Source organism: Xiphias gladius, chromosome 6 (genome assembly GCF_016859285.1).
Source record: "Xiphias gladius isolate SHS-SW01 ecotype Sanya breed wild chromosome 6, ASM1685928v1, whole genome shotgun sequence".
NCBI classification, from domain to species: domain Eukaryota; kingdom Metazoa; phylum Chordata; class Actinopteri; order Istiophoriformes; family Xiphiidae; genus Xiphias; species Xiphias gladius.
This window is the reverse complement of record NC_053405.1, coordinates 665,159-690,259: the sequence shown is the minus strand read 5'-3', so window position 1 is coordinate 690,259 and position 25,101 is coordinate 665,159. Positions and strand designations below refer to the sequence as shown.

At 46.2% G+C, this 25,101-nt stretch overlaps 3 protein-coding genes across 3 annotated transcripts in view; 1 reads left to right on the top strand and 2 right to left on the bottom strand.

Annotated features, from left to right (window-relative positions):
- The window catches only part of si:ch73-60h1.1 (calcium/calmodulin-dependent protein kinase type IV), a 28,388-nt gene extending 26,006 nt beyond the window's left edge, over nt 1-2,382 (bottom strand). The window contains exon 1 of the mRNA XM_040128441.1: nt 2,327-2,382. Within this exon, the coding sequence (XP_039984375.1) occupies nt 2,327-2,382 (56 nt within the window). The remainder of the gene's footprint in view (nt 1-2,326) is intronic.
- Nucleotides 2,383-4,364: 1,982 nt separating this feature from the next.
- fam174c (family with sequence similarity 174 member C) lies at nt 4,365-10,730 on the top strand. Its single transcript, XM_040129543.1, has 3 exons — nt 4,365-4,870; nt 6,585-6,707; nt 8,974-10,730. Exons 1-3 carry the CDS (start codon nt 4,575-4,577, stop codon nt 8,975-8,977), a joined length of 423 nt encoding a protein of 140 aa, XP_039985477.1. The 5' UTR covers nt 4,365-4,574; the 3' UTR covers nt 8,978-10,730.
- A 4,253-nt stretch (nt 10,731-14,983) lies between these two features.
- LOC120790664 (T-cell acute lymphocytic leukemia protein 1 homolog) lies at nt 14,984-22,366 on the bottom strand. The gene is made up of 5 exons (XM_040128440.1): nt 22,300-22,366; nt 21,613-21,789; nt 19,245-19,314; nt 16,756-16,820; nt 14,984-15,844 (listed from the first exon to the last, which is right to left on the bottom strand). The coding sequence occupies exons 1-5, from the start codon at nt 22,364-22,366 to the stop codon at nt 15,474-15,476; spliced, it is 750 nt and encodes a 249-aa protein (XP_039984374.1). The 3' UTR covers nt 14,984-15,473.
- Nucleotides 22,367-25,101: the final 2,735 nt, after the last annotated feature.

The window sequence follows — 25,101 nt, the reverse complement described above, 5'->3', positions numbered from 1 at the left end:
GGATTTATGAATGAGGTTTGGTGTGATGTCAATTCATTTTAGTTATTTAAAACTCTTTAAAATTATAAAATAACAGTTCACCTTTGTTCTGGTATTTGCCCTCATCGCAGATGTTATACCAAACTCCGTCCATAAATATATCTAGTTAATGATTATTCTTATATCAGTAGGTATTAATACTCTGCAAATAGTGATTCAATAGTGTTTTTTTAAGCTGGAGGAGCCACTCTTCAGCTCAGCCTTTAACTTTTCTGAGAATAAATGTAATGAACTGATCATTTTGGACAGAAGGGAAATTAAACAAGGCAGATAGTTTTACATGGCATTTTGTTAACATGTTACCTATACATTTAGTTCATTACTGATTCAGTGCATATTTGAGTGGAGTTTGGCGTGATGACTGCGCATGTGAGGTGGCCGTTCAACCCGACGGGGCTGTAATCTGATTACTTGCAGCTTTAAAGAAAAGGTCAGTTTCTCCATTACATACATATCCTTCGTAACGTAGGCGGTTCAGGCTGTAGCCGTCTTCCTGTCAGAGTTGGCCTGGGGATAGTACATCACACCGAAACAGAATCTTAATGTCAAGTCGACTCTCTGTGAACCTTATGGGCCGTGTGTCCTGCCAAACGGAGTGGATTACGCTGCAGTCCCAAAGAATATGGTAATGATCGGCACTGAGTCGAGCCGAGTCCTCTGGAAAAAAAAGCGTTTTACGCTCTCGCAGCAGAATCGTCTCCACCTGGTTGGAGACAGTGGGTTGTTTGGCGCCGGATGGTTCCTACAGTCTCCCGTGCTTCCTGTGACAGTGGAACAAGAACCACTGTAGAGTCTAGAAATAATTTCTGTTAGGCTCCGTGACCTTTATGTGGTGTCGATTACGTGATAGAATCGATGTCTCATTTTTGAATCTCTATAAAAATCCTCATGTTCCAGTTGGACGTTATCTTTTGGGGTTTGAAAGTCTTAAAGTTCCCCATTGGTCATAATGGTACAGTAAGCGGAGCGCCCCCTTGTGGCCCAATTTTTAAATCTGCTGTCTAAGTATTATGGATACAATCAAATAGACACAACATCTCAGATGCTTTTCGAACTGAACGTTTTCACCGCGTCGCTCAGGATTTCCAGAGCTAAACTGATCCGTGGGTCGTCCTCATCTGTTCGGTGAGCACGTGACCCGTTATCTGGTTTCATAGCTGGACTCCGGGTGTTGCCTGTAGGAGCAGTCTCAATATCTTTCCATCGTGAAATATGTTTGGGATTACACCAGCAAACAAGTGCCGTTAATTGGGCAGCCCTGTGATAGTCCCTCAGGCATGATATTGCTGGACCCCCCGTATTTCTTGGCAGTTGGAGTGCGCTATAGCGCCCCCTTGGTGTGTTTCCCTGCCACGGTACTTTCAGATGAGGCTATCCCACTCCACAAGCTGCTCCTCTGAACATCAGCAGGGAAGGTTTGAAACATATACATACAACTGTCTTCCTTTCACCAATTCAATTCCAGAAAGAAAAGAATGGAATGGAAGCAGGTTCCATCTCTGATTTCATTCATTTTTGATTTCAGGGGGGGGGGGGGTGGGTCTCTGGTCTGTCCAGATCTCCAGATCATTGGCAGATACACCCCGAGATATTTCATCGGTCCTGCCTGCCAATCAAGTCAGGCTACGGGGTCACAGTTATAGGGGGGCACCAGTTATTCTCCTGCTTCTTTATTTTATTTTATTTATATTTTATTTCTAAAATAAAAAAATAAATAATACTAGGAGTAAATGAGAAAAAGAGATAAAGAGAAAGAGAATAAACCAAAAAGATCAACAACTTCAAACAAAACATGCTGCTTCTCTTGTTGCTTTTTTTCTTGTTTTTTTCCATCGGCTGAGTGGATAGTGAGTGGTGGATAGAACAAGAACCAGTGGAAAGAGAACCACTTTCCCCCCAGGTTTAAACTGTTGTTTCAACTGTTTGTTCATTTTAATTTCATTTTTCTGTATCATGTGGGTGATTGTTTGTAATTTGTTGAAACCCACATTTTCCTAAAACCTTGGACAAATACGACCAGCTCACTGAATCGAAAGCCTTTTTGGCATCCGACCCCAAAATTACCGCACTGATGTTGTGTTTTCTGATATGTCTCATGATATGTAAGGTCCTCCGTACATTGTCCCTAGTGAAACCGCTTTGGTCATGTGAAAGAAGATCTGGCAGTAAAGACTCTATTCTCCTCGGTATAATAGATGCATAGAGCTGAACGTCCATGTTGAGGACAGGAACTGGTCTGTAGTGGGCCCGTTCAGTTTTGTCCTTGCCCTCTTCTAGGATCACTGACACTGCGTCTTCTCTGAAGGGGGGCGGGACTTCAGCCTGTTCTAGTGTCAATGACATGCTGAGAGCAAGACCGGTGTAAGTCGTTCTTTAAATATTTGATACCATCGTGAGTTAAATCCGTCTGTGCAACCAGCTTTGTTTGGTTTGGCCTGTTAGATTTAAAGTTTCTCTATGTGCCATTCAGAAAACCCTCGTTATTAATGAAGCCGGTGGCCGTTGAGTGAACTGCAGTCAGCGTCCTGCCGCTCCGTAGGTCCGTCGAGGCCTGTTTATTCATGTAGCGTCATTCAGACACGAGGCAATTCAAAGTGCTTTACAGAGGCAGAGAAATAATTTAAAAGAAAGATATTTAGAAAACGTTGAAATTTCATTTAAAAGACAATAAAAACAGAAACAAGAGCAAAAACAAGCAAATAGTTAAAGATTAAAAACAGGTTGCGTATGGAATTTACCGGAAAGCCGCAGCAAACCGAAACGTTTGACACCCCGGTTTAAACAAGATGACCGTTTCGACAGACCTCAGGTGTTCAGGAAGCTTGTTCCACAGGTGGGGAGCGGAGAAGCTAAAAGCTGCTTCGCCTTGTTTGGTTTTGACTTTGAAAGCACAGGGATCCAGAGCAGTGGTTTAGGGACCGGTGTGATGTGATCCACTTTCTTGGTGTTGGTGGGGACTCAGCAGCAGCGTTCTGGATGAGATGCAGCCGTTACAACAGTCCAGTAATGTTTCAGTCCCGTTTTTCTGTATCTTGTTCAGACAGAAATCCTTTCATTCTTGCTCGGTTTTTAAGGTGGTAGCTGGTGGGTGGAGGAAGTCCCTCCATACATCTACAAACCCCACATCTTGCATCAGGTAATTTATTCTTCCAGCAGTTGACGGGATCTGATCTGTAGTTTAGAACCTTCAGGACATTCAGCTCTCCTCCACAAATGAGCACAGCTGGGGCTTCGGAAGCCGTAATGTCGAAAGTATTTAGGAAAAACTAAACGCAGCCAGGTGGGGCATAAACATTAGATGATGTCAGTGGGGTCCTCTTCCTTTGCCCTCTTATCAAAATAAACCCTCCCTCCTTTTCTTTAGTTTCTGAGGCATGTTCATAGATTATCCTACTAGAAGTTATGTAGCCACTGCTCTTCTGTGGCCAGAGTTATGTGCTGAGGAAACGCAGACTTGAAGCCCATCCCGTTCGATTAATCATGTTCTGCTTGGCAGAGGTTGGTTTCCTGGAAATACACTACGTCTGATTTCCCTTTCCTAACTAGGATTGTGGATTCCCATCGACATGAAGGGAAGTTACTTTGATTTGGACAATTGTGTTCCCTCGCAGCATAAACTATAATAGCTCGTATCCACACTCGGAACAAAAACCCAGAAGTTTCCCAACATCTCGCGTATCACTCGTGAAGACTGTAAAATGTAGGTAAATAAACCAAAAGAACATTTAATTGCAAAGGAATAAAAGAAAAGTCTTCCAAACAGAAACATAATGGTGGCTCCCACAGTGCTTACATATATACCACTGCTGACACTAGAGGAAGCATTAAACTGCTAGATTTCTGAATGAAGTTTGGCGTGACGTCAATCAAACACTTGTTATTTTTAAATGAATCTAATAATTTATCAGCTACACAAATACACTCCTGTAATTTTTACCTCCTTCATCCAAACTGTGCAAAAAAGTAATGTTACCAAACGACTGCAAACCAAACTCCATTCAAAAATTCAGTGGTTTAGAGCTTCCCCGCCTCTCAGCAGTTGCACATAGTTTGTAAACTGCGATTCGTGTTTTTCTCTGAAGCTAAAGGATCCGCTCTTCAGTTCAGCTTGAATCTGAAATCAGAAGATTTATGATAATTTCAGCTTTTTGGACCGACATATTGCAGAAACATAGGACGAGGCAGACACTCGGTGATTCACCGCCTTTACTTTACTGGAAATCTGCCGCGAGTCATTTAAGCCCTTCTCTCAGCCTTGCAGGTGTCTGGCTTCGCTGTCTGGTTGGCAGGTACCTGCGGCCCCTACGAGTCAAACTGAGGGAAGGCGTGCCCCACGCCTCCCTGACGTCGGCAGTGGGTGGACGGGAACTTCCTAGTCCGGATTTACTTTATGTCAACAAAACCGGAGGCAGAGTCCAGCCGCGGTGACGTGTATCTTGAAAACCCCGGTTCCTCCTCCGGTACCGGTTGAAAAGTCCGACTCTCCCGCCTTTGTTCCTTCGTCGCTTTCTTGTCGACCGTTTCTGGATGTAAAAATGACTTTCCGTCGAGTTCTCTCCGCGGTTCTTGTACCGACCTGTTGGGTGTTCGCGTCCGTGGCGGAGGATGTGACCACAGCCGCCGCCGCCGCCGCCGCCACCGGCGGCACCGCGACGCCCGGACCCGCCGTCACCAACTCCAGCGGGCTGAACTCCACACACGGCGGCGGTAAGAGCAGCGGGGGGCTGATCGACGGCCTGAATGTGAACAGCTCGATGATCCAGCGGGCCCTGTACGTCCTCATCGGCATCACCATGATCGGAGTCCTCTACTTCCTCATCCGAGCTGTGCGGTGAGAGCTGCGGCGATAACTTTAGTGAGAACGCCACTGCTGCCTACGGACGAGCGTTACGCAGTTACACATTTTGTCCGAAATGGGAAAATGTCAGTTATATTCCCAGATCAGACTCAAGCAGAACCGAAGAGCGGCTCCTCCAGCTTTACAAAAACAGGCGACTCGCATTTTACAAAGTGTGTGCAACTGCTGAGAGGAGGGGGGGCTATAAATCACTGAATTTATGAATGGAGTTTGGTTTGCTGTCTGTTCGCATACACTCGTTTGGCAGGATGTAAACTGATATAAAGGTAACATTACTTTTTTGCACAGCTTGGATGAGGGAGGTAAAATTTACGGAAGTGTATTTGTTTAGCCGATAAATTATTAGATTTAATTAAAAAATAACGACTGTTTAATTGACGTCACGCCAAACTTCATTCAGAAATCTAGCAGTTTAATGCTTCCTCTAGTGTCAGCACCTGTAGTTATGCTATAAAAAGTGAATATGAACCTTTGGCCAATTTTTAGTGGACACTCTTCAATTCGGCATGAATCTCATACATCGAACAGTATCTCTTTTGGAATGACTCACCTACCTCCCTTAGTTTCTCAGTCACCAATTGAGAAACTGACTATTTTATTTTCCCGCCGTATCTATATTTCCCGCAAAAATGTACAAATGTTATAGGTACTGTCAGATCAGATGTATGCCGAACTGAAGAGCGGCTCCTCCAGCTGTAGAATAACACACGCCTCACTCTTGGCAGTGTGTAGAACTGTTGAAAAGAGATCAAGTGTTATATTACCAGATTTATTAACGCCGTTTGGTGTGGCTTCCGTTCACCTGCCGCTGAATGGCAGCATATGGGGTTGCAGTGAAGATAATGTTAGAGGCTAGTTTTTGTCATAGTTTGGAAGAGGGGCACAGAAGGACACTAGAAGAGCAGATAAATAATTAGACTGATTAAAAAGTAACTGACAACATGCCAAACCCCATTCATTATTCCACTAATTTAATAATTGGCACCGTTCAGCCACAACATTAAAACCAATAACTGCCTTTAATGTTGGGGTGATCGGTGTACATGCTGTGTCCTTTTGTGAAGTCTAGGGGTTGCTCTTCAGTTCGGCATGCATCTCACCAACCAAACAGAACGTCTTTGAAATTTAATGTTACTATGATGTTTACAGTCCTGCATGTGGACAGATGCTGTGCCAAATCCCATATAAAAATCCAGCCATTTAATACCTTCCCTCCTTTTAGAAGTGGTACATTACATTGTAAAATGTGAGTCGTGTTTTTCTTCAGCTGTTGGGTTCCCTCTTCAGTGCGGACTGAATCTCATGCTGCTAATCATCCTCTACCAATTTAACATATATGGCTGCAACTACCCTACATAACGTTTTTTTGTTTTGCAATCAATTCATCTCAAAACTGTTTAAAAGTTACACTAATATCTTGATAGTTTTCGTTAGCTCTCTCCAACCAAACTCTCTTCATAAATCTCGCAGTTTAACACTCAGTCTCTTATCAGCAGTTTTGCGTAATCTGTTAGATATGATTCACGTGTCTTTCTGAAGCTGTTGGAGTCGTTTGTGGTTCAGCATGAATGTGATCAACTGGACAGAATATCTTGAGATTTAAAAAAAGCCAAACAAATCTGGAAATAATAGTTTGTGGTGAAATCTGTATAAACAATAATTCTGTGTATCTCGATAATGTTTTCAGGCTGAAGAAGCCCGCCCACAGGAAGAAGTACGGTCTTCTGTCGAACTACGACGAGTCTGTGGAGATGGATGCGGTGGACAGTGACGAGGATGACACGCTGTATGAAGCTCGCAGCCTCCGCAGGTCAGAGGTCAACACACAGCAACAACAGCAGCAGCAGCAGCAGCACTAACCCTGAATCAGAGCCAGAACCATACTGCTGGATTCTTGAGGCTCACACCAGCAGAGATGTTTGAAAGTGAAAAAAATCTGATAAGGAGATACCAGGCAACATTCAGTTCTTTTACATAAACAAACATTTTTGGTAACACATTATTTGACTGGATAGTGACCAAGGAATGTAGCGTGTGGGTCATTTTACGGTGTAAAAAATAAACTGCTGGACACAGTAACTATTTAATTCAGCCCAGAGATACGTTATCACGGGCTTTTAGTTCTTATTTTCCTGTTTGATAATTGATGATGTTTCAGTATGAAGCCTCTGTGGTTTCTCTTATTTCGCAGCCTGTATATCTGCTTTATTCGGACCATGAATAACTCCCGATGCCTTTTTTCTCTGGTGGTCTGGTCGACTTACTGATTTCCAGCAGGATGCCCTCCAGTTTTACTGTAACACATATTATGGCTATAATTCCTTTCATGGTGTTTAAAAGTGCAGCTGCGACGGAGGTTTGAGCTGGTGAAGTTACCCAGCTGGTAAATTTCAAGCTCTGTTGGTTCCTCTAGTGAAACCCTGGGGGGGGGGTTTCCATACTAGTTCTCTGGTTTTTGATACGATAACTTGTCATCGTGTGTAGCTGGGTTGGAAAGACGGCTTTCAAATCCGGTCGTCCAGAACCTACATTTAACCAGCGTTGATAGATTACTGATTATTTTCTCGCTTGATCAGTCCGTTTTTTTCATTCATAAAATATCAATAAATGGTAAAAAATGAAGATCACAAATTCCCAGAGTCCAAAGTGACATCTTCAGATGTCTTGTTTTGTCTGACCAAGAGTCCAAAACTCAAAAACATTCAGTTTACTGTGATAGAAAACAGAGAAAAGCAGATAATCAGACACACTTGAGAAAGTGACAGAGAGTTTTCTGCGTTTCTGTTTGAAAAAACGACTTTAATGTTCAACTGCTGAGAAGCGGTGAAGCATTAAACCACTGGATTTTTGAATGGAATTTGGTTTAATGTCTGTCCAGATGGTTGAACAACCAAAACTTTATCTGATCTGTTTTCAGAAATCAGACTGTTACTACTAACAACAACAACAACAACAATAAGGATAATAACCTTTTTTTGTAGAACACTTTTTAAAACTCAGTTTACCAAGTGCTGTGCACAGGACAGCAACAGAGACAAACTTTGATTTTTGTGAATAGGATGAATGTGAATTTGGTTGTGTTTTGCACTTTGCTGAATCTCAAGTCCTAAATGTCAAAGTGTCCTTGAACGCACCGAGAGGCAGGATCTGCCCTCTATGAGGCAGGTGACGTTGAAATACCTTTAACACAAAAGGCTCCTTGGACACCGACTGATGGTTGGTCTCTGCAGGTTGATGTTTCTAGAGAAAGAAGATGATCAGCAGGGATTTTAATTAAACACAGTGTCTGCGGTTAATGTGTAACCACAGAGACTCTGGTGTGTACGGTGGCCCCGAGGGTCCAAACACAAAGACATTTCAGATTACGGAAACGGTGGGACAACACTTCTTGTCCGGGATTGGACAGAGTTTATTCGGTGGACAAGCGTGCGTTACAGTTAACTACACTGAAGTCTAGGCTTACCGAAGAAGCTACGCCTGACATGTCCCTTTCCCGCGCGAGCTTCTTCTCCGCGGGGTGTCGAATTACATCATATGAATGTCCTCTGATAAAATATTTCAGTCACCTCTCCCATCCTCTCAAACTCAGTTTAGCCTTCGTGCAAGGACGAAGCTGAGAGTTTTACTCAATAGAAACAGGAAATGACCCCGAACTGTAGCCAGGGACTCGGGTTCTATCCAATCACAACCAAGAAGTGCTGTCCCACCTTTTCTGACCTCTGAAATGTCGTTTGACTCTCATTTGGCTTCCACTTCTATCAGTTCTTTTCTTCTACTGAAGTTAGCATGCTAACCGGCTAGCCCCGGCCCGTCACTTCGTGATAGAGAGTCAGGGCAACGTCCGGTCGGTCCTGAGTCCGGCATGGGAGGATGAAGCTGTAGCTCTGCTCAGAGGCCGGAGTCCAACGTCTCATCCTGTAGAAGCAACGATGGCTGCGACCATCACCCCCACCCGCTCCCAGAAAGAAACTTTCATAGAGCCCCTCTAACTGACCCACTGTGATAAAACTTGGTGACATGCTGTAACTATTGATCTGCTGATTGATCTGATCGGTGTTATCTGTTTCTCTGCTCAGATGAGTCCAGCTGGAGTCCCCCTGTCTCTCGATGGATCAGACGGGCGGAGACCTGCTAGTGTTTTCTGGAAGATATCGATAAGGAGCCTGTCAGGTGATATTGATTATGGATTGGGAGGATGAGGACTGACCAGTGACTGGCGGGACGAAGAAAAAAGGACCAAATACTATAATTATAATTGCAGATAAATGCCAAAGCTACAAGCTGCTCCAGAAGCTGAGCAGGATAATAAATATTTTTTTAAGGTGGTGTTGGATCCGATCGGTGCAGTAAGTCGTCCTGGTTTCATGGAGAAGCAGGACGCTGTCTGCCGGTCGTCACGAGGCCAAATTTTCCTCCTCTGTGTTTAATTATTATTATTTCGAAGCGTCTTTTTCTATGAATTTCATTTGTCTTGCTTTTTCATTCTGAGCTCTGACTATGTGCTTCAGCTACTGTAAACTGACTCCAGACCGGCTGATAAACCGGCTCAGTGCTGATCCGATCACACAGCAGCAGCAGTGATCGATCTGAACGTCTGCGACCGACCCGGACCCGGACCCTGACCCTCCACGCTGCACAGATCTGATCCGGACGCCTTTAGAGGAACTCGGGCACGTCGGTGTCGACGTCAACATCAGCTTGGTTTCTGGCGTCTTGCGAGGGGGCGGCTTCAAGCGTTCAGAATATCCTGTTAGAGGAAAATCGTGATCGATCTCCAGAAACCGTGGCTCTAAGGGCCGAGCTAACGTTGCACTCTCCACCTCAATGCAGAGAATCAGGGAAACGAGGACTCGCACAAAGTCTCACACATTCTAAACTGTGGGGGGGGGGGGTATAAACACGAGGGAGTCTGAAGTCGTCCTGGAGAAATCAGAACAAATACTGATGAAATAGTCTGTCTCGCCGCTTCTTCCAGGCTTTTGAGACAAGGTCAAACACACGAATGTTAAACAACTATTTCGGTGTTTTCTCATCTAAAAACGCAGAATATTTCGGGGGTTTGTCGAGAAAACCACTACTGAAGTAGACACTTCCCTGAACATCTGCAGCAGATGTGGAGAGTGCGAAGTTAGTACCTCAAGTCGATGGGAAAGACGAGATCTGGAAATGAGCCCAATTTTTCCTCGAAGTTGCTCTTTAATACGATTACGACTCAGCAAACCGGGGGGGGTGAATATTTCACCCTCAGAATACTGTGTACAATCCACGGAGAGCGGGATGACCCCGCCCCCCCAGCAGGTAAATCCTGCCCCGGTCGTGCTCAGGTGTTTGTGGTGTCTATTTTCTGTCTTGTTCTATGGAGCCGTCATTTCCTCATCATTTCGAAGGAACTTTTCTGGAAAGAACTCTCTCATTTGGTGCTAATTATAAGAAAAAACACCGAGTAAAAATTAATTCATGATTCATTTATTATTTGAAACTTTCCTCCTCACACATGTCGAGTTGTTTTCTTGCCTGTAGGCAACTTTAATATTTTTGCATATTCAGCTGCTGTGCACTGACTGAGCCTCTTTGGTTAAATCCATTTCAGTCAAATGTATGAATTTAACACTAATTAGCTCCAAGTTTCATGGTTCTTTCCGGAAAACGTCTCAGAAATCCTTTGACAATGTGTTCCCATAAAATAAAAGGCTGCCCACGTTTTCTCTGCCCAGTGCTGACGTCCAGTATTTCTGACTGCCAGAAAAGTGCCAAACCTGCCAGTTTCATCCACTTTGGTTCCAGAGTTTTAGAGATCATGTCTTAAAAATCATTAAACTGTGTTCTATTTGAATTATTGGGCTGAATTCATTTCATCGTACGTGATCTTTCTGAAATTCTGTTCTTGTCAGAATAACTTGAGGTTTATAAAGTAGTTTCGTGTAACTCGGGCTTTTAATCACAAAAAAAAGCTGAGATTGAAACAGACAGAAAAACTAAAACCAGGAGCTTAAAGAGGCTTTTGCCCTGAAGGACTGAGACGTTCAGAGACCAGCCAACCATGTGATCTCTCCTGCAGCTCCACCATCAGGACAGAGTTAGCGGCAGTAGCTACCAGCCGTGCATTAAAGGGAAAATGGTTATAATAAGTAAGTACCCAGACCAGACCATCATACTGTGAAACGCCAACCTAAGGTCCATCCACAGGCACATGCTACATCCAAATCAAACAGACAAGTGAATTCTTCCCGTTTAAAAAATCATCTTCTCACCATCTCACCTCATCTTATATATCTAATATTTAAGTATTGACGGAAGCTTTCAGGGGAATTTTCCCTCCAGTGCCAGAAAATAACTGGAGTTGCTGCTGTTGTATCAGTTTGAGACCAATTTTCTTTTTTCATCTCATCTATCAGTGACTACTTTTGTGAGCCCTCCGCTGGTGACACGTTACTTTAACAGCCCCCCACCCTAATAATCAGTGTATAAACGTGTAATAACTGGTCTATAACAGACTGTAGTTCAGTTCAAACCCAGATATCAGAGCATGTTTCTGAGTTTATTAACGTTCAGTGTTTGTTCCACATATTTTCCATTATTCCATCCTGTGTTTTATTGTGTTGTCGTTCATCGTCTGTTCATCCTGCAGCCTCCACTGACGAGTGTCCACAGGAGGAGTTGGAGCCGGTAACAGAGACGTTGATAAACACTGAGATCTGGTCACAGCCGCATCAGTAACGATGACCATGAATAATAAGAAGATTAAAGTTCACTGTCCCCTCGGGAATCATTTCCCTGGGTTCAGCATCACTGCATCGCAGATCGTTCATCTCCAGACAACCTGAGCAGCATCCGAACAACCATTCTTTTGTTATACTTCATTTTTTTCAACAATAAAACTAGCGAGACCAACAAAACCATTACAACTGGAATATTCTGGTTAAGTACTACACATTGCACCAGCGGTGCGGCACATAAATCTGGGCCCCGAACACCTGCCGCCTCAGCTGCATCCAGCGTACACCTGTACACCTACGGTTCGGTAGGCAGACATGTAATGTTGCAGAACATTAGAGTGAAGCTCTGCACAGGAACTGTTTGTTTAAAGCGCCCCGTACTGAAGACTCCAATCACCACCACAGACGTAGGAGTTCACTTGGTGCTTCAGGTACTGGACCTGTACTGCATCCTCAGTTTTTTCATCATCGACTTTTAAAAACTGCAGATAAAAACAGACCTTAAATTCCAGGCTTTGCGAGGACCCTCCTCACGTCGGGGTCTCTGGTCTAAAGCCCTGCTGTAGAGCGAGGCCTCGTTATGCTCCACTCCCATCAGAAAGCTGTAGTCCTGCCTCAGCAGTGAGACCACTTGCGTTCTGACTCCCTGTCTTATCGTGAGGTCTCAGGTCGGTCCATACCGATGTAACGCCACGAGGTGACCAGCAGATGTCTCCGTTTTACCGCTTCAGACGCACGAGGCTCAGGAGGGCAAAGGTTAACGAAGAAATAAAAGACAGAGGAGACAACAGAAGAAGACACACGGAAGACCTGTCTTCAATGTAGGAATAATAAGAATCGGTATTCATAGAACACTTTCCAAAACCCAGGTTACAAAGTGATTCACACAAGGTGGCAAATTAAAATCAACAAATTATAAAACCATTGGATTTACTGATGAAACAGATCAAACAAATTCCAGTCACGTGAGAACGAAGAAATTAAAACTAAATAAAAACTGAACTTGAAAGATAATTCAAACATAATTTTTAAAAACCAGGATAAAATCTTCTGAGCAAACCTCGGGACGGACAGACGGATGAAATAGAGAGATATTGACTTGTTGATCAAACACCGTGACCTCGCTGACGCTGTGATCCAACAAATCTTCATCGTTTCACCTGATAATTCTACACCAGATGGAAATGGAACCAGTTTGACCCATGTATTTCTGGCGTTGGGCCGTTTTTTAACGTGCACTTAACTCACTGCTTTTACAAACCACTGACGCAACGAGACCGATGCCCTGCAGCGGTCCACCGACCGTGATCCGGTCTCAGGGACTCTGGATCCTCTGGACCCAAAACTTCTCTCAAGACTGAGGAGAAACGTGTACAGATAAAACCAACGAGCCTCAAGTTGGGACCGACACAATCCTTATTTTCTCTAACTCAGACAGTCGGAACCCGCTTATAGCCTGAAGGTGGTTTGTCAAGTCCAATAATATAATAATTAGAACAAACACAGTAAATAAAAAGACAAAAAACCAGGACCAAGACGGTAAAGTCCAGCCGGTTTCGAGCGGAGCAAAGTGCAATGGATGAGCAGCGCTGTCACATGTGGAGAGATGTTCCATTGACGACATTGGCGGGAAAGGAAGGACAGTAAAAACCAACGCTAAGAAAAGCTGCTACAGTCCAAACAGAAGACGGACAGGACAGATTGTTCTCTGTCACATGACCCCCGGGGGACTCCGCACCATAAAACCTCTTCATCCTCTTCTTCCTCCTGTGTGAGAGTCAGCAGGGTGCGTTCCCACAGTACGGTCTGTCAGGATCGCAGATTTCACGCACGATGCCGACAGGAGGGTTACGAGGTCGGAGGGGGGCGCGGCCTGTCACTGTAACAAGCCAATGATGAGTGGGCGTGGAGCCCATCGGACGGCCCCGGGAGAGACAACAACAGTAACGGGTCCCGGAGGAGCGAGGGGGCGTGATTCAATTAGAGGGAGCGCTTTTCAGGCTGTTGGCAGATCGAAGCAGATCAGATAAGCCGGCTCAGACAATCCAGAGCTGCTGAGTGTGTGAAAGACACAGAGGTGGGAACTGAGGAGGAAGAAGCATCACACACACAGACACACACTCACACTCAGACACTCAAAATTTCTAAGACGACTTTGTCGTTAGTGCATCAACAGTGTGTGTATAGACAAAGGTCTCGCAGACGCCACGTGGACCAGACGAGGTGAACGCTACAAAAACACAATATTCGCAGCTACTCTGAGTCTGCCCCCAACAGGCACCGGAGACCAGACTAGAGACCTGTGTTGGCCCAGATGTTCAGGGCACAGCTGTCATCACACTACAGAGGCCGGTGGAGCGGTCGACATATTGTAGATTCGTGCCGTGCAGTCTGACGGCAGCAGGCGTCTGTAAGGTTTCCTTCGCGGCTCGGTAACAAACGTCGTGTGGCCCGTTAGTGCGTCTTTCCAACAAGTCCGAAGACTCAGAAATGTGCCTGCAGGAAACCTGACCCACTGAGGGGGACAGAGACCCGTCCAGGCACCGTGATCAGATAAAGCAGCTGTGAGTGTGAAGACAGAGGTGGGAACGGAGGAGGAAGCAGCATCTCACACACACACACACACTCGGCTCCCTCTAATTGAATCACGCCCCCTCGCTCCTCCGGGACCCGTTAGTCTTCCTGTCTCTCCCGGGGCCGTCCGACGGGCTCCACGCCCACTCATCATTGGCTTGTTACAGTGACAGGCCACGCCCCCCTCCGACCTGGTGACCCTCCTGTCGGCATCGTGCGTGAAATCTGCGATTTCACAGTCCCGAATAAATGAACTACATAAACTAAACCAGATACCAAAAAATCACAGGGGGCTGCCATCGTCACTTCACCAAAACCACCAGAGAAAGAAGCAGCGAGGAAGCGAGAGGACGCCGCCACGTCCACAGCTGCGAACTGGAGAGATGGCGTTCGATTTACATGTCGATGGAATAAACGCCTCCGCTACCTGTCAGCGCCAGGGAGGCTGCTGGGAGTCCAGGAAGGTTATTATGAAGCACATGCAGGCGTAGTGTCAGCAGTAGAAAACACCAGGTGCTTAACGTGCATCGGTCACATCTGGCTGAAACCCGGTCTCTGCCGATACTGATCCAGCAGACCACATCTTTTCCAGCAGACCACATCGATGGCTTGGACGCATCATTAAAGTGAACTAATGTGGGCGCAGTGGAAAAACAAATGAAGCTGTGTTTGTCTCAGCGTTTTCAGCAGGACGTCAGTTTTTCATTTCAATAAAATAAACCAGTTGATAGACAGGAGCAAAGCCACATGTTAAAAATAAACCAGGCCGGCATCAGTCAGCGCAGGATGACTTTTTTATTTTTATTCACCTGTGTTCTCACAGATACATTAGTGCAGCTCAGATATAAATACTCGGCGTACAACAAAGACATTTCTACAAAACATCACAGTAAACGACTGAAACAATGAAAGCACCAAAAGTTCCTTTAACATCAAAGAAACTAAATCTGGCTACAGTTTTCTGCTCAGACCCGCAGAACTTCATGTCAAACACGGCGCACAATCACACACGTCTAATCATTCATTACCGACGACTCCATTGATAAATGTGAATATCACAAACTCTCAGATCTCCGCTCGGTCTCAGTCCAGAACGGCGATACCTGTTTTTTAAAGGACCACACCGGGTCCGACGACCTCTGTTTCTTTTACATCAGCAAATGTTCTTGTGTTGACCCGAACTTCATGAAAAAAAAATCAGCAAAAGAGGATTTACGGCACGTGCTCCTCTGGAGCCAACACGGTGGATCAGCCGGACTCTTCCTCCTGGTCTCTGCTGGATCTGATCAGCTGTAGCGGGTTGCCAGGCGAAGGTACTGCAGGTGACCCAGACCGCCGCAGTCCTGCTCCTCCGTCAGGCCGTCTGCGTCTCCCTCCACCGAGCTCTCGCAGCTGGAGTTTGGTGACAGCGCCGCCCGCTCCAGGCTCTCCAAGCGGCCCCGGGGGACCCCCCTGAGGTCCTGGTCCTCCAGCAGTCGGTCCAGGAAGTGGATGTACCTGAGGGCGAGGCGCAGGATCTCGTTCTTGCTGAGCTTCCTGTCGGGGGGGTGGGTGGGGATGAGCCGCCGCAGCTCGGCGAACGCTCCGTTAACGTTCTGCTGCCGCCAACGTTCCCGACTGTTGGTGAAGATCCGCCGGACGACCTGGGGACCAGAACCTGAGGAGAGGAAAGGGGGCTCAGCTGAGGTCAAGAGAAAAACGTGAAGACTTTCTGGTTGTCTTTGTCGACACCTCCGTCTGTGGGAAGTTTTGACGGACATTTTTCACCATTTTATAGACAAAAGGATCAATACATGAATTGAAAAAATGATCAGCAGTGGAATCGATAGTGGAAACAACGTCGGTAGCAGCTCTACTTGTTTGCACTGATAAAATCTCCACTGAACTCGTGAGATAAAGTTTGAGAAGAAACATGACTCGCAGATTTCCCAGCATGCAGTGTTCGATTCCGGTTCTTCCTTTAAATAAAAACAATGTCATTTGTTGCTTGAACTTGAAGTTTATGAAACTTGTTTCTTTTGTTTTCTCCAGCACAGTGAATTTGGATTTTACATCACAACTCATCCACTGACTTTGAGCTAATTATTTCACCCAAGTTCAGTTGACTCACGTGTTTAAAGCAGCAGGGAAACTTACTTTTTAAGCTTTAACCGTGCGGAAAGAAAACTGACGCGTCAGAACCGGTTTAATTGGGGGTTTTCATCTACGGAGTCTGGTCTGTGCCACCAGAAGGATTCCAGACTTTTACTGTGAATGACCGAAGTAACTGGACAACAGTCCTGCCGCTGCTCTGCAGCTTGGACTTGGTTCAGTTCTTTTAACTGACACATCATGAAACAGAAACTATGAGATGGAAGATGCTCGACATCAACAGACTCGGTCAACGGGAACGAAAAGTAAAACTTCACATTTGTTTTTTAAATTCCACTGTAAAAGTCAATATTACTTCATAGTTTCAAGACAGAATAAGAAAACCTATTAGATAAAAATAAAACTATAGTGTTGTCGCCCTTCACACTCTACATCCTGCTCTGTGAACTCGTAGTTAAAAATGTAAACTTGTCCTACCGTCGCTGAGGTTCATCACATGTGGAGTCGTTCTTGGTGTCTTCATGATGCACTGATCTGGTTTACTGCAGACAGACGGACAGAGACAGACAGACAGACAGAGACAGACAGAGACAGACAGACAGAGACAGACAGACAGACAGACAGAGACAGACGGGTTAGTCAGCGTATGTTCTTACAGGAACAGACAAGTCCACCTAGTGTCTTTGTGCAGCAGGTGGATCTGAAATCCTCCCTGACCGGATTGTTTTGGGTCGGTATTTCTGAGCTTTTCTTGGGGGAGATGACCAACAGAACCAGGCTTTGGTTCTGTTGGACGGTGAAGCATCCAGATCCACAATGGAAGGACTGTGTCATCCTCGACATGTTTGCAGTTGTGTGTAAACTAATGCAGGAGACCAACTCAGACACGTCAAGAGGTCCCTGAGACCGGCTGACAGTCCGACATTTTACTGAGGGAGAAGCCGCCTTCTCCCGCCAGCAGACAAGTCAGCGCCCTCCACAACACCTGGGCCTTCGCTCCGCTCCCGAGGAGGACGTCCAGCTCTCCGTCCCAGCAGGTCTAATAAGGACTAAGGACTAATAACCCGCCGAGTGGTTCACAGTGTTGTTCTCACCTGGCGAAGGTGGGGCGGCGATGCGCGGTCTCATGCAGGCAGAAGCGGGGGACTCTGCTGGATCAAGCGGGTTTGGCTCAGCGGCTCCTGGGCGGCAGACAGGCGGGGGTCCGCGGAGCCTGTGTCCGCCTCGGCTGCGTCCCGCCGCCTCTTTTATCCCGACCGGCCTCCCCCTCTGTGTGTCGTGACGCGTCGTTTCCATGGAGACCCCATTAATAACGACGGTCCCATTAGACTCAGACGGACCGGGGGTCCCAGGAAGCAGCGCCCCAGGGACCTGCGGGTTCCAGGGACCGCCTCTCCCTCCCCCCGCTGCAGGAGTCGTGCTTTCCGGCGTCTCTTCCTCCGTCACGCGTCCGGGGCGCAACAACTAATATTCACTCACAACTGTTGTAGTGGAAACAGTTTGGAGCCACAAGTCCGGACCGGTTCTGAGGCAGCAGCTGCTGCAGTGACCCGAGGATCCTGAAAGGCTTTGCTCAGACACAATCAGGAGACTTAGAGCTTTCAGACACTGTAGAAAGTCCAGTACAGACCAAAACACACCTGAATGAGGCCTACCAAGGCCAAAGCGTCCCACAGGTGGGACGATGGATTTTAACAGGTTAAAAATTCTGGACTCTCTTTTTCTGTCCTTCAGGGTTTTCAGGTTTAGTGGGACAGCTGCTCTGTTGAAGTGGGACAGAGAGCTACGTGTAGACCAGCAGGACGTCCTGAGCCACCTCATCAGTCCTTTGTACCAGTGAACACGACTTTATCTGGAAACACTGTCCCAGTTCAGATCCACCGTCAGCGAGCGAGGGACGGCGCTCGAAGCAGGATTTCCCAGAAAACCAAAGATGACACTGTGCTTTCTAATTTTGAAACGTGTGGGGAGACAACGTGACTTCATGAAACACAACATTTGTAATAACTGGCCAACTTTTATCTACTTATAGGGTCTGTCTAAATCCGGGTCAGACCGTCCTGCCCAAACAGATTCACCATGACATCCTGTCGATGGAGATTGTAGAAATCACCGTAGGACACTATGGAAAATATTAAAGGAAATAAAACGTGGAGAGGACACCGTCAGACGATGGGATGACCTGCGGCTCGGGACGGACAGAGACAGGAACCTGATCATGTGACTGATAACGGGGACCAGCGGACAGATGATGTGATGATGATGCTGCTGCCTGCAGCTGATGGATTTAAAATAAAAGTCCTGTCAAAAGACTGTGACGTGATTCGATATTCGAATGAACACGTGCGTCTGCTCAGGGACCTCAAACGCCCTTCGATGTTGTCTCAAAGTGGTTGACTCTCGGCCACGCCCACAACGTTGACGCCACACGGGTAAAATGGCGGCTGGGCAACGGGTGCTGGCTGTGGCAGGATTTTAGCATTAAAAGACATTTGGGTCCCACGAAGAAAAGGCAGAAGGAGCCAGAGCTTGAATGTGAATAAACGGCGGCCGAGGGCTTGAGGTCACGTTCCCTCATCTTTATGGGAAAATCCAGCTTTTTTCCCTATTACAGCCACTTTTCTTCCCCTTGAGCAACAAACTGCCCGTAAGCTTATCTGTGAATTGTGTGTGTGGGCAGGTGGGCAGGTGTCGCCCGCCTCTGGTGTTGGTCGTCGGCTCGGTGAGTCCTGTCGATGTTTGACTCACGTCTGATTGGTCCGCTGTGTTTCCGGCTCCTCTGGCTTCACTGTCTCCATTTCGTGTGTTTTCCCGTGCAGGAGGCCGAGCCCGGCGCAGGGGGGGACAGTAACTAAGTACATTTACTCAAGTAGAGTCGCCTACTACAGTAAAAAGAGCGGAATACACTCACATGCTCGAGTAACGCTCGTACTTGTAACAGTATTTGTGGAGCGTGATTTCCGTACCTTTTATGAAGCAGACGATCTGCGAACTCCTTCCACCACCGCTGGTCTGCTTGCAGCTTGTGAGGAAGACCTGCAGACCTGCAGACACTACTCAGGGCTGAAAAAGTTCCCAACTCCACTGTATGTTCTGGTTTTAAAATCAAAACTAAAACGTTTGGCTGCTTTTATTTTTTCAGGTCATTTTTCCTAAAAGGACGCAGATCTGATCATAATGAAGTATCAGGTCTCTGCCAAAGAAGTGGAAGGTGATTATTGAGGAATTTAGGCTTGTTATAGAAAGCACGAGAACACATTTCATCATTGGTGATTATTTGCTAGAAGACATAAATTATAGAAATGAGGAAAACAGCAGAGCCTGTTGTTGAAGGGCCTCCGACGACGCCCTTTCTTCAGCGCTGTTCCTACCTACCCGTTCTTTCCTGGGGGAGTCCGCCTCCGAGGACCTGCTTCAGTCCAGGGAGCCAGTTAAACTGCGTCTGGTCGTCTCTGGATCAGCTGGTAAATCTGCGGTTGCTGATCAGCTGCGATACGAGATGAAACACTGAAACCTGCAGGTAAAGTTCCCTCCAACGAGGTGAAGTGTAAACAATACGATCCCAGAACTGCAACGGGATAAGAAGCTGCGGAAACACGAGAAGTCGTTTCCGAATGCTAAATTAAGCCTGTAAAAGAGTGTGTGAATTATTCAGCGTCTTTAGTGCAGAGCGAATAGTCTTTGCTTTTTTTGTCTGATGATGAACAAACTGTTTTGTAACACGTGATGCAGATGAACAAGCAAAGTAACATTAGACTGTTTCTGCTGCCGAAGCAGGAGGAGGAGAAAAGCCAAGTGTTGCATTTGTACTCCTGGGGACATTTATCAGTGTGAGTCTAATCTTTCTAATCAAAGACAACAGAGGGTTTGGTTTTTATCTCCACGTATCATCCTGCTGTTCTGGGCTGCAGTGATGGAATCAGAGAATCTTCATTACAATGCAGCTCTTATCCTCTTTATGAGTTTATTCAGTGATAAACTCTCCCACTGTTTGTTTTAAAGCCAGAGTGGACACCTGGAAAGTCCGCCACGGCACCACGTTTCTACCGATCTATAAAAATATCATCTGTCGCCTTCTTGAACTCTTTTGTCCCCGTCAGGATCCTGTTTGGTTTTGATCCCCTGACGTTCACCCGCTCCAGAGCAGCACGTGTTACCATGGTGATACAACCCGGTTAAAGGCGAGTCAGCTTCGTGACGCCGGTAAACCTGAACGGTTGAATCAAACGAGCTCTTTGAACACGTGTGAGTATATGGGCGTGTCGAGCAGTTTGAAATGAACACACGCGTGTGAGTCTATAGACGAATCAGGGAGCGAGAAAATAACCACAGTCAACACTGTACTGGACTCGTCTGCTGCCAATAGAAAAACAACCAATCACATACTGATCATCCTGTTCTCTGAATGTCACAATAAATGTCCAAAGGACTTTTTCCAAGCGTTGCAAGTCCGTCAAACTTTATTTGTTCTGCCCTTTTCCAAAACAACATTTTAAGTGCTTCTCAAAGAGATAAACGAGAGACAGAAAAGACAGTATGTTAATCAGAAAATATGACGTTATTATTTTAGGAAAATGCCCGTCACAGTAAGTTCAACTGAAGATGGGGTTTTTGTTTGTTCTACAGCTTTTACATTTTTAAGGTACAGTCTTAAATCCGTCACAGAGTCGAGACACTGAGGGAAAAACTGGAGCGATTTGACTTAAATTAATAATAAGGTTCAAAGAATAAAAAGCGACGATCCACAGCATTCAGCTGTTTACGGATTAATTTAATGACCGACTCCATATAAATCTGCTGGTTTAACTAGTTACCAAATTCTTGTAAAATAGTGGCCTGCCCGACACGACTTCTACTATAAACCCTGAAGCCAGTGCAAATTGTCGCCCATTTCTGGATTACAGATGCATTGGACCAGTAGGTGGTGCTACTCCCTTTCCATTCCCCAGAATTCACCAGCGTGGATGTTGGAGCAGCTCCACCTTGCATCCAAGCATTTTCCTCTGTAACTAATTCAGACACTCGTGCAGCGTTGGTGGAGGCGTGCGGTTTTACCGTCTGACGTGTTTTCATGGTTAATGTACGTTTCATTTCCTACAGGAAAGTTTCAGTGTGTTTTTGTTTTTAATCGGCCTAAGGAGACCAGTGGATCTGTATCTAAGACTTTTATGACCGGATGCTGCTGAGGAACTTGATCGTGTTGAGGGGTTCTGGCTCGACGGAGTTCCTGAGGTTGGAGAGCTGATCACCTGCCCTGGAGAAGGCTCTCTCCCAGGGCACAGCGGTCAAGACAATGCCCAGTTTCCTCTGAGCAAGCTTGCTTAATTCACCCACGTTCTTCGTTCCCGTGTGCCTCCACCAGGCCAAAGGGTTTGACATCTCTGATGTAGGCAGCTCCGTTCCCTGCGACCCGCTCCGTTCTTGGCGTGAATGAACCGAGCTCGTCCTTCAGCCTGGAAGAGGTTGTTTTTGGCCGTCTGACTACCCAGACCGCGTCCCTACGTCCCATATCTAGATCCAGTGTAGAAATTAACCACTAGCACCAGTTTTTAAGACACAGATAATATAGTGATAATATCGTATTCACATAGTTGTGTAGAGTTTACCGGGGCTTTTAGACGCCCGAAAGCCGGCAAAACAGATTTAGTTAAATCCGCATGGATTGATGTATCATTCATGTATCATTACTTAGTCTCTCTATGTATATGCTGAACTGTGGATTATGTTTTCCTGTTATTTAGAACCACTCTGAATTTATATGAGAACACAGTTGGTTTTTTAAAATTTTTTACATGTTCAGCTGACCTGTAAAATGACGAGTCTTTGATTAGTTTTGCACCGTTCACACAGGATGGGACAAGCCTATATTAATAAAGCTGACTGAGACCTGCAGACAAAAAGTCCAGGAAAACAAATGAAAGGGAAAAAACATAGGAGTCATCCAGTCACACAGTCCCACTCATCCCTCTCTTCACATCACACTTCCTAAAAACAGCCGGTCTGTCTTTCAGATGCGTTTACATGTGGGATCTAACCACGCCAGCAGCTCGGCCTCGTCCTCGGCAGCGTTTCCAGAGACGGTCGGCATCTCTAACACAAGAGAAGCCGACCGTCTGTGGAGAGAGAAACTACGGGCGGGTCCCTCAAAACGTTAAAGTCCTGACAGATTGAGGAGTGAATCATCACTCGGCATCGCAACGCTTGGTAGACCAGGTGTGTGAACCCCGGTAACATCTGGCGCCATGTTGGTCACTTGATGCCAAGAATAATGAACATCTGGATGCTCAAGAAACACCTGGATGCATGTGCCGGCAGGCTTCTGACTACAAAGGGACGTCTTTGAATGACAGCATCTCTGAGCTGATGCAGCTACAGACCCTACATCTCCCCGTTCCTGACGCACGTTTTAGTGCTCGTAGCACAGAAGGCAATGATATTGTTCCGAATTAGGAGCATCGAGTCCCTCGCGGTATTCATCACACCGTAATATCGTCCATCCAACTCTCGGGTACTGCGCTTTTCAAACGACACCCCATCTGGAGCTGGAAGAGGTAGGATACCGGTTAACAAAGAGCGGGTTCATCTGAACAAGCGAAAACCAGCCCGTCACCGATGATGTTAGACAACTGTCCTCAGTCGTCTCTGTTTTCTGTACAGGTTCAGACGCATTTCGTCCTGGAACGGACCGGTTCCATTCCGGGACGCCGTTGTGACGCCGAGGGAGGTATAACGATCCGAAAAGGCTCGATGGAGAAAGACGTGCCCTCTGGTATGAGGACAGGTTGCGGTGATCGGAGCAGACAGCAGGTGTCAGTGTGACCCTGAGGTTTGTCTGCCCTCACAGCTGAAAGGTCTCTGCCTCTGACAGGAACAGTTTCTGTTCCTGAGGTTTGTTGGACTGTCGTCTCCCCGGTTTCTCTGCCTCTGCAGACGCGTCGCGCTGCCGCCCAGTCTGGGAACATTTGAGAGATCCAGAGAAGATACGTTCGTGACAGAGAGGGACACGTGTTCAGTCGCTCCTAAATCCGTTTTAATGTTTTCTGGGGTTTGAAGTATTCGATAAAATGTGTGGAGTTCAAAAGAAAAATGTTCCGACAGTCGGAGTCAAAACTGAGGAGGATTTTTTCAGACATCAAAACAGAAACTCATGGAGCTGCCCAGTAAAAACAGTCCAACCAGTCTGTGACGGGGACTTTGATGGGGGGGTTGAATTAATCTGACAGAGGAGGGGGCTTTGATCAGTCATGTGATGTCTGGGGGAGGCGGAGTTTCTGTCAGACGGGTTTAAACTGGTTTTATTTTATTAGGAGGATTAAATTGGTTTCTGACTGTAAAGACACAGTAATGTCTTTTTAGGTTTGATGACGATGAAGGTGATGGTGGTGGTGATGAAGGTGATGGTGGTGGTGATGATGATGAAGGTGATGATGGTGGTGGTGCTGAAGGTGATGATGATGATGGTGGTGGTGATGATAATGATGAAGGTGATGATGGTGGTGGTGCTGAAGGTGATGATGTTGATGGTGGTGATGATGATAGTGATGAAGGTGATGGTGGTGGTGATGATAGACATGATGGTGACGAGGATGATGATGATGACGACGCCGTGGGGTCGCTGTGGTTCAGATTCTCTGATGATGATAGCGATGGTGATGATGATAGTGATGAAGGTGATGATGATAGCGATGGTGATGATGATAGTGATGAAGGTGATGATGGTGCTGATGATGAAGGTGATGGTGGTGGTGATGATAGTGATGAAGGTGATGATGGTGGTGATGATGATAGTGATGAAGGTGATGATGGTGGTGGTGATGATAATGATGAAGGTGATGGTGGTGGTGATGAAGGTGATGGTGGTGGTATTGATGATGATGGTGATGATGATGAAGGTGATGATGGTGGTGGTGATGATAGTGATGATGATGATGGTGCTGATGAAGGTGATGGTGATGATGGGGTTGATGATGATGAAGGTGATGATGATGATGATGTTGGTGGTGATGAAGGTGATGATGATGATGAAGGTGATGATGATGATGATGTTGGTGGTGATGAAGGTGATGATGATAGTGATGATGAAGGTGATGGTGATGATGATGAAGGTGATGATGGTGGTGGTGATGGTGGTGGTGATGATAATGATGAAGGTGATGATGGTGGTGGTGATGTTGATGGTGGTGATGATAGTGATGAAGGTGATGATGATAGTGATGAAGGTGATGATGGTGGTGATGATGATAGTGATGAAGGTGATGATGGTGGTGATGATGATAGTGATGAAGGTGATGGTGGTGGTGATGATAGACATGGTGGTGACGAGGATGATGAGGATGACGACGCCATGGGGTCACCGTGGTCCAGATTCTCTCTCGGGTCAGACCCAAGCGCGAAGCTCCCCTACCCCCCCTTTTCTTGAGCTCCTCTCCGCTCTCTCTACTCACTCTGTTCTCTACTGTACTCTGCTGATCGTCGTCGGATGAGGATTTCATTTCAGAGGCCAGTACTGATCTCCAGATCTGATGAATGATGACTGGCGACACAGAGGGAGAACAACAGAACACAGGGTTTTGCTGGTTTTGCGCTGCTGGGAGAGAGACCAGGAGGTGCGTGTACCTGTCTCCTTCTCCTCCTCCTCGTTACTATGACAACCACCTCCTCGTCAACAACAACAGAATATTTTCATCTTAATGGTCTTAGAGCTCATGTTCTGACAGTCCGCAGACACACACACACACACAGGCACCATCAGCAGCTGACTGACGCCTGCACCGTGTTTTCATCCCGATTCACGTCTAAATTTATTTTCACCTCGTTCACATG

Bases quoted from the DNA above. Each gene is read 5' to 3' on its own strand.
- fam174c (XM_040129543.1), top strand. From the start codon at position 4,575: ATGACTTTCCGTCGAGTTCTCTCCGCGGTTCTTGTACCGACCTGTTGG. The intron at 4,871-6,584 runs GTGAGAGCTGCG...TAATGTTTTCAG, and splicing joins TTCCTCATCCGAGCTGTGCG to GCTGAAGAAGCCCGCCCACA.
- LOC120790664 (XM_040128440.1), bottom strand. From the start codon at position 22,366: ATGCCGACCGTCTCTGGAAACGCTGCCGAGGACGAGGCCGAGCTGCTG. The intron at 16,821-19,244 runs GTACGGAAATCA...GTCTGTCTGCAG, and splicing joins GATCGTCTGCTTCATAAAAG to TAAACCAGATCAGTGCATCA. The intron at 15,845-16,755 runs GTAGGACAAGTT...TCCTCTCCTCAG, and splicing joins TGTGATGAACCTCAGCGACG to GTTCTGGTCCCCAGGTCGTC.